Source organism: Dipodomys spectabilis, unplaced genomic scaffold (genome assembly GCF_019054845.1).
Source record: "Dipodomys spectabilis isolate Male_0828 unplaced genomic scaffold, ASM1905484v1 ptg000162l, whole genome shotgun sequence".
NCBI lineage: Eukaryota > Metazoa > Chordata > Mammalia > Rodentia > Heteromyidae > Dipodomys > Dipodomys spectabilis.
This window is the reverse complement of record NW_024870839.1, coordinates 1,962,208-1,977,296: the sequence shown is the minus strand read 5'-3', so window position 1 is coordinate 1,977,296 and position 15,089 is coordinate 1,962,208. Positions and strand designations below refer to the sequence as shown.

The window sequence follows — 15,089 nt, the reverse complement described above, 5'->3', positions numbered from 1 at the left end:
CAGAGGAGCTGGTAATTTGTGTGTTCATTTTTGTTGAATATCATGAATATTTGAATTTCCTTTCTATCTCTTCCATGACCCACTGGTGGCTCAAAGTGTGTTGTTCAGCCTTCATGTGATCCAGAACTTTCTTTGGTGGCTTTTGGTGTTGAGTTCTAATTTTATTCCCTTGTGGTGTGCGAGAATGCAGGACATAACTTCAATAACTTCTGAATCTGGACAATTTGCTTTGTGACCTAAAATGTGCTCTCTTTTGGAAAATGTTCTGTGTGCTGCTGAGAATAACGAGTATTCTGATGCTGCTGGGTGAAATATTCGGTAGATGTCTGTTAAATCCAGTTGATCTATGCAGTTGTTTAGATCTGCGGTTTCTCTGTTGAGTTTTTGCCAAGTTGATCTATCTAGTGGGGATAGTGGTGTGTTAAAGTTCCCAACTATTAATGTCTTTGGATATATGTGAGATTTGAGGGAAAGTAGTGTTTCTTAGATAAACTTGGGTGCTCCGTTGTTTGGTAAATAGAAAGTTAGAATTGTACTATCCTCCTGAAGGAGAGATCCTTTAATTAGTATGTAGCGACCTTTCTTTATCTCCTCACTAATTTTAATTTGAAGTCTATTTTATCTGATATTAGGTTTGCAACTCCCGCCTGTTTATGGGGGCCGTTTGCTTGGTAGATTTTTTTCCAGCCTTTCACTTTCAGAATGTTTGGTTTTATGGGCAAGGTGTGGCTCTTGAAGGCAGCAGATAGAAGGATCTTTCTTTTTAATCCAACTAGACAGTCTATGTTGCTCAGCCTGTATTTATTTAAAATACCTTTGTAGAACTTTTATATTTTGGTAAAGTCCAATTTATTATTTGCCTTTATGAATCAAATATTTGCTTTTGTACCTAAAAATCATCACTAAACACGGGGTCAAATTTTATAAATTATATGATTTTATAAATTTTATAATTATGTTTTTCACATTCAAATATTTATAATCATTTTTGAATGAGATGTGAGAGATGTATCAAAGTGCATTTATATTTTTTTGTTTTTTCCCCTTATGAAGATCTCATTGAAGATCTCATTGAATTTCCTTTGTACCTTTGTGAAAAATCAATGGGCAGTTTTTATGTGCAGTATATTTTGCCTTGGTACAATAGTGAAAGCTTACAATATGATGTCATAAAGAAGTGATAAGACAGAACATCCTTATTCCAAAATTCATAAAGCATTCATTATATCCCTACTATTTATTAAGATGTAAGAAAATAGTAGGTTTCTTATATATACCCCTCACTAAGCTAAGGAAGTTCTCTTTTGTTCCTGATTTGGAGAAGATTTTTGATAATGAGGATACCACTAGCATAGAACAAACAATGCTTAATGTTTGTGAAGCCTCATGTTTTCATCTTTCCTCTTCCTGCTGCTTCTCTCCTATAGTCTCAACTAGTCTTCAAGCTATTATGAGTACTATAAATGTTTTTATATATTGAAATTTTAGTAAGTATTAATTATCAATGATAATCGACAATTGTGAAACAGGATGAAGACTACCAAAGGGAAAGAAAACCCCAAAACAGCTTTAACTGAAACCATTACTGTGACTTTATTACAATAGTACAAACAATATCTTAGTGTATACAATCATATCACAATTGCTCAACTATATACAAATAAGTATTTATACAAGTCTACATTAACAAAAAGCAACTAATGACCCCTCCAAATCACATTATTAACAGTTTCTTTCCTAAAAGTCATGGCCAATAACAAAAAAATTCACAGTTACTCTGCAAATATTTTAAAGATGCAGGATTCATATTGCACATAATATAAACCTTCACAAGCAGATTTACATATTTTAATCTAGTTTACACAAAATTTACATTATCATGCAATACTTCACTTGTACACAGGTTGGTAGAAATAAAATAAACAGGCTAACTTTTAATGTAATGGCCACAATATTAGAATTATTTTAAAGTCGTATTTAAAATTTTACTTAAAAATAGCACTCCCATGTAATAAGAGTTAACTGATACAGTTTGCTCACAGATCAAGTTACTTTCTAATGTTCTTCTTTGTCCTTTCCTTTCTTTTCTTTTTCATCCTGTAGTGCAGTACCAAGCTTTTTGATTAGGACGGACAAAACCTTGTCCAGTGGGTCCATGACACCTCTCTGAAGCCATTTAGGAATAGTAGTCCTAGCATGATGAAAGCCCAACTTTTGAAGAATATAATCAACACCTACTGGATCAATCTTTCTTCCAGTCCAAGAAATCAATCTAAAAAATAATTATATAGATAGTTACTAAGGATTATAAGGTTCTAGCATGCTCTTGAGGGTGAGTTAAGAACATCCTTGAGCTCCTCAAGGCATTTGGTAATAATATTTCAGTGCATTTGAACAATTGGGCCTATAGTTCCTGTGTTTATTAAGTAGCAACAATAATGTATGTGTGACAGTAAGTATCCATGAGGTCCTTCACGTAGCAGAAGTATGGATGAACTTTCAGTTTGATCCATTTATTTTAGGCATGTTACATGGACAGCTAAACATTTACAACTATGTCTTGTTAAAAGATTTTACAAGCATGCAGCATAATAGGGGGGTTAAAGGACTAAAACTCAGTGTTATATACTATTTGAAGGCAGGACCATTCATTTTCTCCCTTTTGCTTATATTTCCTTCCACATGGAGGTATGTTAGTAAAACAACCCCTGGTCTCTCTCTGTTCCTGTATTAGGGATTTCTCTTAGGAGTCTCTCATTTGTGTCTATTCCTCCCCTAAACAAGTTATCTAGAGGCATTGAGTGCTATTTTTGGGTAGTTGAGTACCCAAAGATATTGATTGTACACTCTAGTGAACCCTGCCCCTTGAGTTCTGTATTGCTATGGCCCTATAGCTGAGTCCAAATCCAGACTTTGTAGTAGCAAGCTACCACTGCCACACATCCAAGTGACAGCAGTACTAAATAATGGCCCTTTTTCATTGCCCACTGCTGCTTTCACACTAAGTTGGTACTGAATTCAAGGAGGAGGTTTTAAGCACAGATTATATATAAGGATTATAATTCAATTAATTCATTTAACCAGTTTAACCTCTTAAGGAAAGTTAAATTGAATTTTCAAAGTTTTTCATGAGGCATGTGAGGCAGAGGGGATAGGGAGTCTCTTGGCCTAGATCTTTTAACCTATTATACAATAAAGCTGAGGTTAGCACCAGAGCTATGAATCACTACCATTATACAATATTCCTTACCTGTTCATGTTTGCTAAAAAAATAATATGCTAACAAAGGTAACTTGTAGCCAAGTTAAACATGCATTCAAAGATAGTTAATTTCATAATTATTTTATTTATTTCCAAACATAAAAATGTACTTCCCAAGCCGGGTGCTGGTGGCTCACACCTGTAATCCTAGCAACTCAGGTGGCTGAGATCTGAGGATCATGGTTCAAAGCCAGCCAAGGCAGGAAAGTCTGTGAGAGTGCCCCCCCCCCCCCCGGGGTCATGGGGCTTGAACTCTGGGCCTGGGCGCTGTCCCTCAGTTCTTCAGCTCATGGCTAGGGCACTACCACCTGAGCCACAGCACCACTTCCAGCCTTTTCTGCTTATGTGGTGCTGAGGAATCGAACCCAGGGCCTGATGCATGCAAGGCAAGCATTCTACCACTGAGCCACCTTCCCAGCCCATCTGTGAGACTCTTATCTCCAATAAACCATTAGAAAACTGGAAGTGGTGCTGTGGATTAAGTGGAAGAGCACTCACCTAGAGCTGAAGAGCGCAGAGACCCAGAGTTCAAGCCCCATAACCAACAACAACAACAACAACAAAAAAAACAAAAAAAACAAATGTACTTCCCAAATAGTTTTCTGTGTTAGGACTTTGTTCCAAACTTCAGTGCTGAAGTAATAACTCTTAATAAACTCTTTGGTAAGTGACAGAATGTCATATTGTAGACTCTACTTAATTGTTGATTTAGTTAACATAAATTTTTAAAAATTACTAACACAGAAAGTCCTCTCTGCTTTATAGTAGTCCTTTGTATAAGGGATTTTTATTTTTACATTTTGTAGTACAAATATCTGAATAATAATAAAATCTGTAACATTTTGTACAATTTTATGTTTAGGTATCATGGATTTTTCTGGATAATAGTCTAGGATCCATACAGTCATAATTTGATTAACAAAGCAAATGAGGGAGAGAAAAGGGAAAAAGAGAGGAAGGCCAAGAGTACTAATCACAAGTGTGAACACACAAAGCAAGTACCACTAAGCGTGGCACCCATTCTAATTAAAGTTACAAAATACTTTTGAAATTTTGATAAGAAAAATGTAATTGGGATTGTGACTATAGAAAAACATGCCTCAGTAAAGGAACCTGTACCCAAAAGCATTAAATACAATATTTTAGTATGGTTTAATATTGTGTAGTATGCACACAAGAAGGACACAGTGATGTTGTGGATTCTGTCACATTGTCAAATGTTAATGGTTTCTTAAGGATGATGTATGACTTTCACTTCATTTTTCTTTACTATAGTTACCAGTAACATCTAAATTAATAACCTGCTAAAATAAAAAACAATAGCAATAGTGGAAGGAGAATTACATTTTGGTGACTAAGGGACAGAATGTCATGTAGTAGAAAGGTAATCAGTGATGAGGTATTCTGTTATTTGTACTTTTTTTTCCACCGAATTTATCAAAACAGATGTAGAAATAGCATTCGGGCTAAAGAGGTTACAAGTGACTACATTCTAAATATAGCCAAATATAGCCAAATTTAACCTGCATTATTTGTTTTTTTCTGAGTATTCCTTTTGGATATGGGTACAATATGTCTACCTGTCACTTACCGAAGAGTAGGTTCTAGATGCCATGTGTTGCACATAAAATCTCTCCAATCCACAGTGGTATAGGTGATGCTATCTTCTCTGTCTCTGTCAGAGGAGTTATCATCATGTAGAATAATTGGACTTTTCTGTCCTGGTCGAGTAGATAGAATCCGAGGTGGAAAAATGGCTATAATAAAAAAGATATATTAGAAATCCATACCATAAGTCTGTTTTAAACCACTATAGGAACAGAATGATTGGCTATCTCTCTGATTCTGTTACTTCACTAAAGCCAAAAAAACTCTCAAAACCATTTTATGACAGTTTAAGAGATTTATGTTTTAGAAGTACACAGAGTCGTTAGTAGTGCTTGCTTAGTATCCATGAGGTCCCTGGGTTCAATTCCTCATTACCACAGTAAAAAAAAAAGTTTTACATATAATCTGAGAGACAGAGTTTCAAATATAGATAGAATAGAAAGGAAACTAGAATCTTCCCGTTTATACAGTAATTGTTTTTCTGTACTGTTATGGCAGTGGGAAAACAAAGGATTACAGGTGATTGGTATAGGTTGATGCTTAGGGATCGATCCATAATACGTGGGACTACCTATGACATGATTTCAGTTTTTTTACCGGAAGCCTCAACTACAGTCTGATATATCTTTTCAGCATCATCATTTTACTCTTTAGAAAGTGTAAAGTTTTGGCACTGCTCTCCTGAATCTTAACAAAAAAGCAATTCAGTCTATATTATATACCACCTCTTAATTCTTTCAAGGTTTTTGGTTAGTCTTTATTCTTTAAGTATTTGCAAGACAAATATTATGTTTTTCATCACAGAAAATGATATAGTATTACAGCATTGCTGAACAAATTACATTTTTCCAAACTACTTTGTGTATGTTATGTGTGTGCACATGTTCATGTGTGCATACACGTGTACTAGTTCTGAGGCTTGAACTCAGGGCCTGGGTGCTGTCCTTGAGCTTTTGTGCTTAAGGCTAGTGCTCTACCACTTGAGCCACAACTCCACTTCTGGCTTGTTTTAGTACTTAACTGGAAACTAATAAAGTCTCACTTCCTTGCCTAGGCTTGCTTTGAACCGCAATCTTCAGATCTCAGCCTCCTGAGTAGTTAGGATTGCAGGTGTGAGCCACCAGTGCCCAGCATCCCACCCAGTGGCTCTCACCTGTCATCCAAGCCATTCAGGAGGCTGAGCTCGGAGAATGGCCATTCAAATCAGCAGGGACAGGAAAATCCATGAGATCTTATTTCTAAATAACCACCAGAAAACTGGAAGTGGTATTGTGGCTCAAAGTGGTAGAGCACTACTACCCTTGAGCAAAAGATCTCAAGGACAGCGCCCAGGCCCTTGAGTTCAAGCCCCATGACTGGGGGTGGGAGATGAGGGAGAAGGAATCCCAGCTGTTGTTTTATTATTTATCTTCATATACATGTAACTAAATATATAAGTAACAATTATACAATAAGCGTTGAATAAATGACTATATATTTTGGAAAGCAGCCTATATAATTACATTCCATACTGCTTCATTCTTTTAAACAGCTACAGCATATTATATATGACCAGTTTCAAATAGATATTAGGGTTACTGTATGTTTCTTAGCTAGCTCATCAAAATACTACTGTGGTCTAAATAATTTTTTTTATAAAAACAGAATGTTCTCTATCTTCATTCCAAACAGATTTATCTCATTCATTTCAGTTTTTCCAATTATGTAACTTATGCAACTATTACATAGTTGCTTCTATTGTCATTTTACTGAAGTTTGCGGTATTTTCTAACAATTTCCTGGAACTTGACAAAAAGACATGTTCTAACTGAAGCTGTACAATAATGCATGTCATTATTCAGCAGCACATATGGTTAGAAAAAGAGTGCCGTGTATCTAGTGGATACTCAGAAGTCTAGTAACACTATTTACTGGCTGGTGTTTGCCACTACAGCTTAAGATTCATGGAAACAGCACTAACAACTGCCTTTTTTTGCAGCTTGAAACATTACTAAAATGCAACCCACCTTTTTCTTTTTCTTTAAGATAAGCCGACACTAAATCATGGAGGAACATAATGAGTTCAGCATCCATGGTCACACAGATGTGGTCAGTGAACTCTGTTACCACACTACATTCTACCTTTGGCTTCAAGTTGGCATCTGAAACAATTAATAAAAGACATAATTCCACATAAATGCTTTTACTTACAAAGACTAGGAAATACTTCCCATGTGCTATTTATAGAATGATTAAGCCATTAATCACTGGATGCCATTTGTTCCTCCTTTGCCCAGTAAATGAATTCTAATTCTAATTCTTCTTTTATTTGAGAGGAAAATGCACCAGAGGACATACACCTTGTAAGAAAATCTGCCAATATGACTTTCAAAGTTAACTTGATTAACTATGCCAAAATAACCTGTGGGGGAAAAACAGAAGTAGTCTAAAATTTCTGTAGAATTATCTACGTAACTTTAAGAAACTAAAGATTTGTTTTTCCACATACCTTGTAATGAAGGTTCTTGTGGTTCTTGAACATGAATGGACTTAAAATCCAGCTGCATCCTTGGTAAAGCAAAGATAGTCTCTGTTTCATGGTTATAGCTAGAGCCTCCTCGGAATCCACTCAATAAACTAGAATTCTTCACAGTTGTACTGTTCTCAGTGTTGTTGGCATCAACATTACGAAGTAAATTGAGCTCTACACAAACAAAGACAGAATCAACCCAGTAGTCATGGATACACTGTTGGCTTTCAGAGCAGTATTGTAAACTGAGCTTTCATCATTTCCAAAGGTGGAGAATCTGTGTGTGTGTGTGTGTGTGTGTGTGTGTGTGTGTGTGTGTGTGTGTGTGTGTGTGTGTGTGTGTGTGTGTGTGTGTGTGCGTGCGCACACGCATGTGCACATGACCCCAAGTGCCAGTCCCAAAACTTTAACCTCAAGGCCTGAGGTTCTCCTACTTAAGCCTAGTTCTACTTCTTGCTTTTTTTGTGGTTAACTGGTGATAAGATTGTCATGTACTTTTCCTTCCCAGGCTGGCTTTGAACTGTGATCCTCAGATCTCAATGTACTAAGAAGTAGCTAGGATTATAGGCATGAGCCAGTGCCCAGCTAGAATCACACTTTTAAAAATAAAGCTATACATACACAAGTGTGTATTGCTGTTATCAAGACTATAACTTTATAATGTGATTTTGGATAAACCCCAAAAGTACTGTTTTTTTCCTCCAATTTTAGAGTTGACACTATTCTCAACTAAAAGCATGTCTGAACTTGAGTTTCATTAAACCTGAAGGTCTCCATAGCCTAACACTTTCCTCTTGTAGAACTTGGGGTTAAATATGATAATGGCTCCTGAAACTAGATATAAGTCCTAATTTTTCCAGCATTTGTGCTATAACATTTTAGCTGTCTTCTAAAGATGGATGGTTTTCTAGATACACAAATAGCAATAGATTATGTAATAATTCTAGAATACCCCAGTTAAAAAGAATGCCTATCTCTAAAATCCCTATCTTAGTAGACTCTGGAAAATGAATGAAACCTTCCAATTTATCCTTTTTTTCCTTAAGTATTTTCCTAAGTCTCTGATCCCTTAGGATACAGGACTCCATGGTAGCTATTCTCCATGGGTTCAAATCATCTACATTTTTCATTTTGAAAAGAAGTAAAAAACTCATCAGCAATCTTTGATCTTATAACCTGATAGATTACTTAGTTTATGACTTGATAAATTAGTTTTTTATGGATGTACAGAACTTAAAAGTCTGTGGTAATGTTATTTAGTATATAATTTCCCAAACCTCCAATTATTTAAGTAAAAAAATCTTTCTAGTAAAAGCTTCCAAAATATTTCTAAAAATATTTTCTAACAAACTCATAATTATTTTAAAACAATTGTATGTTCAATTATATTTAAAATCATTTGAGTTTATGAAATGATATACTACCAGGATGATGAAATCATGTAGTCAGTAATCACTACTGTGTCAATATGGGATTAATAAACTAAAAAGAATGAGAAATAAAAGGAAAGCTATGTAAAGACCCAGGAAAACTATCTCCACTTAAATTATAAACACATCAAATAATTCAAAACGGAAAAATTCAACAGAGATCAAATTTTAACCTTCATTCCTGGTGGCAGTAACGTAATTGAACCATTCTTTCACGCTTGCTACTCCATGGGGTGGGTTTTCATGGCGACGCCGTGTTATCTTGGTTATCGTTGCCATAGGACTTTCCAGAGCACCGCATGGTTTGGTAACCATGGTATTATGACCCAGATGAAAATCCAGGGTTTGTACAATATACGTAGAATGATCACTGGAACCTAGAACAAAAGAAACATGGTTTTTAAAGTGGAAAACTATGTTTACATAGTTGTTGCCCCACAGAAACACCTTTAGCTAAGTTACACACAAGATAAAGAAGACTATTCAAGTGAAAAAGGAAAAACACAAAGAATTTTTTTAGTTGTTTGGCTTTTATCACCAGTAGGATGAAATGTGTCAACCATTTTTTTCTTCTACCTTTATTAAGAAACCACTGAGCCTGCCAAGCACAGTGGTTCATGCCTCTAATCCTAACACAGGAGGCTCAAGGCAGAGGAATTATAAATTTAAGACCAGGATAGATAGACTACATAGAGTTCCAGGCCAGGATGATCTAGCCCAGGGTCACAAAAAACAAAACAATGAAAGGAACCACTAAGTGGAAAAATAAAGTATAAAGTTTTTACTGTTGCCCATAAAGGAAAAAAAATACAGCCTTATCAACATGTTTTACTGGCAAAGAATTTCCTAACAATACCATTTCCTTCATGCTTTTATAAGAAGTGCTTATTAAACACCTATTACCATGATGGCATCAGCTATAGCAGCACAAGATTTAATTAAGAAATAGTCCATAAAATGTCAAGTTTAGAAATATATTTGACACTTTTTTTGTGTCATGTTCCAGACTTAATAGATACTGCCTCACTGAATGTGAATTCCTTGCTATCAAGGGACCTATGTCCAAAATTCTCTAGTAAAACATGAAAAAGATTTGGGAAAAGAAAATTATCATTTATAACCATATCAGAAGATAGGAAAATTAAAGCTGAAAATGTATCAATTTACCATCTTCCCAGATTTTCTGAGCTTCAGTCCAAAAGGCAATATTTGGTTCTTCTAAATGAAAAAGGGCCCAGGATTTTGAACGGAAATTTGGACCATGAAAACAAGCTAGTGTCATATGATTTCCATGTAAGCTCATTGATCCTCCAAACTGCATTCCATCCTCTGGTAGTGGAATCTGAAATAAGGATATGTGGCATCCTGACACCACTTTCAACACTCCAGGCCAGTGTCGGTGATGAGCTGCATCGAGCACTGCAAGAAAACCAGAAAACGTGTCCTCAATTGCCCCAGAACATCATGGGGGATGGCAGCAAGTGGATGCTTTCTACACTTGAAAGTGACTCAGGTAATGGATGAAAATAATATGTAGTGCATGCTAACATTAAACAACAGAGACAAGGTGGAGTTAAGAATCCTCATAACTTTCTAATATTTACAACTATCAATTTCTATTCTGATTTACAAAGTACTTGCATGAAATTTTATATTCCCATATAGCAATAACTATAAGCTAGGCATTTCATCTTGATTCTTTGCAAAAATAACCAGAAGTGATTTTTTTTTTTCATACACTTTTTACTTTTCTATACCCTTGATGCTCAAACTGAAGGGAGAGGACCAGCAACATTAGCAACCTGCAATCTTGGTAGAAATGCCCTTTTTAAAGTGTATCCCATACCTACTGTATCAGATCTGTATTTTAAAAAGATTTTCTAGTTGTGTCAAATGCACATTCATGTTTGAGATACACTAATTAAACAACTTAGCTGGGTGCAGAAGGCTCACACCCATTATCTTGGCTATGGAGGAGGATGAGAACTGGAGGATTGTTGTTTGAGGACATCCTAAGCAGAAATAGTCTCTGAGATTCCATCTCCAAAATAACCAGTAAAAAGGGGGCTGGTAGTGAGGCTTAAATGGAAGCGTGTCAACTAAGCAAGCAAGTCCAATGAGCTAATACTACAAAAGAAAAAAAATTGACACATTTTCTATTTATTCTAGAACATCTCTTTTGCATGTTTCCCACACTTCTCATCAGATATCCAACTAATCTGGCATGTTTAATATAAAACCACTTCCATTTTCCTAATACTTTAATTATTCATAAGACAAAAACATTTTTTAAGAAACTAAGCCAAGCATTTTACAAAATACCCTTCAATTTGTATAGGCCTGATATCAACACTGTTGATAGGAAATACAGGAACTAAAACAACAAAATTAATACCATAAGGAATCTATGGCAAGCTTCACCCAAAAAATTCTATGCAAATTAAGAGAAAGGAAAGGAAACTAAGATTTAAACTGATCTTGAATTTGATATACTGGGTTGAATAAGCCAGATGTAAAGGGTATTTTTTAGGATAGTTAGGAAAATTTGTACATGGAGAGCCAGAGAAGGTAATTGATAAAATGGGAAGTTAAGAGATTATTGTCAGTCGCCGGTGGCTCACGTCTGTAATCCTAGCTACTCAGGAGGCTGAGATCTGAGGATTGCGGTTCAAAGCCAGCCCCGGCAAGAAAGGCCATGAAACTCTTATCTCCAATAAACCACCAGAAAACCGGAAGTGGTGCTGTAGCTCAAGTGGTAGAGTGCTAGTCTTGAGCTGAAGAGCTGAGGGACAGCGCTCAGGCCCAGAGTTCAAGCCCCACGGCCGACAAAAAGAAAAAAAAAAAGATTATTGACTAGAATGTTACGGAGGAGTTAAAAGGATATTCTGATTTTAAAAGTAGATCAAGATACAGACAGATACTTGGAAAACTATCTGGAATTAAATGCTCTAAGGTGATTATAGTGATTTTTTAGTAGGATGGCACTTTTTCTCTTTCCTTTCTTTTCCCTTCCCTTCCTTGTCTCCTCTTCTCTTCTCCCCTCCCCAGCAGCCTATTTATTCATTTATTTTAAATTAAGGTGGCTTTTGCTATACAGCATATAGCCCAGGCTGCCTCAGCTTCCTGAGTGCTAAAATTTAGAGGCATGTCCACCACACTCAACTGGAATGTGGTGTTTTTATTTCTAGTTTGTCTTTTCTAGTTTTCAATGATTTCTGATAAAAAAAAATGAAAAAGATACCTTTATTCTGACTATTCCTCGCTACTTTTACTACGGTCATCTAGTGAAAAGTATTATGTTTTGCCTACACTCATGCAATGGACTCCTCACAGTGGCAACTGAAAATGTTGCAATGGAAAAGTACTGCAGTAGTTTCCTTCTCAAGAGCCTAGAGTCTGCCTCTCCATATAGTAGCTAGAGGGGTGCTTTAAAGACAGGTAAATAAAAATGATATCAAATCTGTTGAATACTCCAACAGTTTCTTGTGATATTAGCAATCTGGTCTTTGAATTCATAGCCTTTATTTTCCTCATCACTTATTTTGCTGTTGCCACAGTGGCTACTTTAATGGGTCTTAATTAAGCTAAATTGGTTCCTACATAGAAGCTCTAGACCCTCTATGGTTCCCTATTCCCAGTATCTTCTTTCCCTACATTTTATCTTGGTTCTTTCACTCATTCACATTTCTATGTCACTTCATACATGGTTTCCCTGATCACTCTTTCTAATATAGCTGTCCTTCCCCATTGTCACTATGCCCCTCCTTTGCTTTCTTCTTTAATTAGAACTTCATTCTACCCTGAATTATCTTATATATTGAATTACAAAATTATGGACTGTTACTTTTCCATTAGAATGTATACTTCCTGAGGGTAGGGACTGTTTACCACTAGACCTCTTATACCTACAACTGTATCTAAACATATTGTTATTACCAATACTGAATGAAAATGAAATCTGTCTAGTGTCATATTGCTAACAAACCATGCTCAATTGTTCTGGCTCTGTAGTCCATGCTCAAAGCAGTCATGGCGTGCCATAATAATCTGTACTGAAGAGCATGGAACAGATATGGCTGCAGATGGATTGTTGCAAGAGGAGGAAACATAAATGATCACGCTCCAGATGGCCTCTAACCGCAGGGGGGAAATCATCCTCCACTGAATAATGGAAAGAGCTGATATCTTATAAGAATATAACACATACAGTAAAAACTTCATTCTATTCTTACATTGCTCTTGTGAACTTTTCTCTAGGTTGTTAGTCATTGTCTTTGGTGGAAGATAAGGAACTGGTCCCCAGGTAGACAGAGCTCGTTTGCTTGTGTCAAACTGTTGGGTGAAGAATTCCTGGAGCTTCATTCCTATTTTTATTAGGTCAGGTGTAGTTGATCTTGATATCATTACTTGGAAAATATCCCACTTTAGATCTCCATGGACAAAAATCTCACTAAAACATAGAACAGAAGCTTTTATTATATTGAAGAAAAAGAAAACTTTCTTCCCCACCCAGCTTTTTCATTTGTATTTGCTATATAATATAAACTCTTCTTTTTTTCTCCCACTGAATGTTAAATGATGTGTGAATAGCAGTCATGAAGAATGTTCAGAAGGTTGTAGCTTTAAAATACCTTTTGTCAGTCATACTTGAATCCAGTGCATTATACAGGTTTACTTTCCACTCATCCTGAAGCTTCAGATCAGCATTACTAAAGATGCCCATGAGGATACTTGAGCCCATGTAATCAACACGTGCTTCAGTAGAACCCATGGTTATCTGAATTTTGTGGCTGGGTTGCTGATTTGGATGTTCAGAAATATGAGCTAAAGTAGAAACAATAATTACTTTCCATAGAAATGCCTATAGGAAGGACTCATCAAAATCAGTTTTCAAAAACATTTTAATGTAATATTTGAGGATCTGCTACATGAGTTGTAAACAAAAGTTCTACATACCGACCATCTCCAACGCATTGACATCTATGGTCCCTCCAACTACTCCTCCTTTGGAATCTAACTGTGATCTTCCCAAACCAACAGACATGCTGATCTCTCGATCGCGATTACTTCCTACTGACAGACGGCCTTGACTCTTCAATCCACTAGTTGTCCAACTAATAAAAAAGGAAAAGGAATTATCAGATATATTGTTTCCCATGTTGTGAATACATTCTTTCAATAAAAGGTCACATCTGATATTCTGTCACTTAAGCTCTTGAGCTCAAGTGGCCCTCTTCAGTATCGCAAGTGCTGGGACTGTACACATGCATGTGCCCAGCTCAACATTTCTTATATAATTTTTTAGGGGGGGTCCGGTCATGGGGCCTGAACTCTAGGCCTGGGCGCTGTCCCTCAGCTCTTCAGCTCAAGGCTAGCGCTCTACCACTTGAGCCACAGTGCCACTTCCGGTTTTTTCTTTTTGCTTATGTGGTGCTGAGGAATCGAACCCAGGGCCTCAGGCATGCAAGGCAAGCGCTCTACCACTGAGTCACCTTCCCAGCTCTTATATTAATATGAATGGAGCTTTCTTCTGAGGTAGAAAATTATCTCTCTTATTTATGATTTTTCTCTTTTTAGAACACATTTTATGCTCTTTGTATTAGAGTATTGTCCTTACAATTAAGCCCTTTTCAGAATTAAAAACAATCTATTATCTTTTACCAATATTTTTGACTGTCTCAAATATTTTTATCCTTAGAAAGTATTTTGAGCTGCTCTGCTATAATGTAAGAAAAATTACAAATATTAAAAGCATAGTTTCATTTTGTTGGAATAGCTTACGTTGTATTTCCCATTACATTACTCATATTCATTTGAACATTTAGTTGCTTCAAGTTGATAGCAAACACTACAAGTGTTTCCCAGGGAGTTCCTTGTTGGCTTGCTGCTTTGTTTGACTTGTTGACAGGAGTTGATGTTTTTGAAATTGAATCTAAAAACAGGAAAATCAAATAAACATTTATTCACATAGATGCCAAGCTTACTACAAAGCAAAAACAACCCTCTTTCTCTAATCTGAAAGGTAAAAATAAAGAAGAACCTAATGTTGTGTAAGAACCCAATGTTTAATATAATTGTCATACAGCCTCTAAAATAATAACTATTGAATAAAAGGCCTAGTAAGAAGCCTTACTTCTTGAGACACTTGGAAAATTCTGTGTGGCCTCATTTTCTGTGAGGAAATTTTGTTGTGCATGGGTGGGATAACAGTAACACAAGTAATTCTTCACCTTAGGTCTTCTTTATTCACAGTGTCAAGTGAACAAGGCAAGGCCCAATTT

The 15,089-nt window shown here is 36.1% G+C and overlaps 1 protein-coding gene across 7 annotated transcripts in view; it reads right to left on the bottom strand.

Moving 5' to 3' along the window:
• Positions 1 to 1,568: 1,568 nt before the first annotated feature.
• The window catches only part of Kiaa1109 (KIAA1109 ortholog), a 175,251-nt gene continuing 161,730 nt past the window's right edge, over positions 1,569 to 15,089 (bottom strand). For all 7 annotated transcript variants that reach the window (XM_042692995.1, XM_042692996.1, XM_042692998.1 and 4 more), the window contains 10 exons: positions 14,590 to 14,740; positions 13,765 to 13,922; positions 13,440 to 13,632; positions 13,041 to 13,258; positions 9,976 to 10,227; positions 8,982 to 9,185; positions 7,358 to 7,552; positions 6,876 to 7,010; positions 4,853 to 5,018; positions 1,569 to 2,272 (listed from right to left, as the gene is read on the bottom strand). In XM_042692995.1, coding sequence (XP_042548929.1) covers positions 2,056 to 2,272; positions 4,853 to 5,018; positions 6,876 to 7,010; positions 7,358 to 7,552; positions 8,982 to 9,185; positions 9,976 to 10,227; positions 13,041 to 13,258; positions 13,440 to 13,632; positions 13,765 to 13,922; positions 14,590 to 14,740 — 1,889 coding nt within the window. In that variant the 3' untranslated portion in view covers positions 1,569 to 2,055. The remainder of the gene's footprint in view (positions 2,273 to 4,852; positions 5,019 to 6,875; positions 7,011 to 7,357; positions 7,553 to 8,981; positions 9,186 to 9,975; positions 10,228 to 13,040; positions 13,259 to 13,439; positions 13,633 to 13,764; positions 13,923 to 14,589; positions 14,741 to 15,089) is intronic.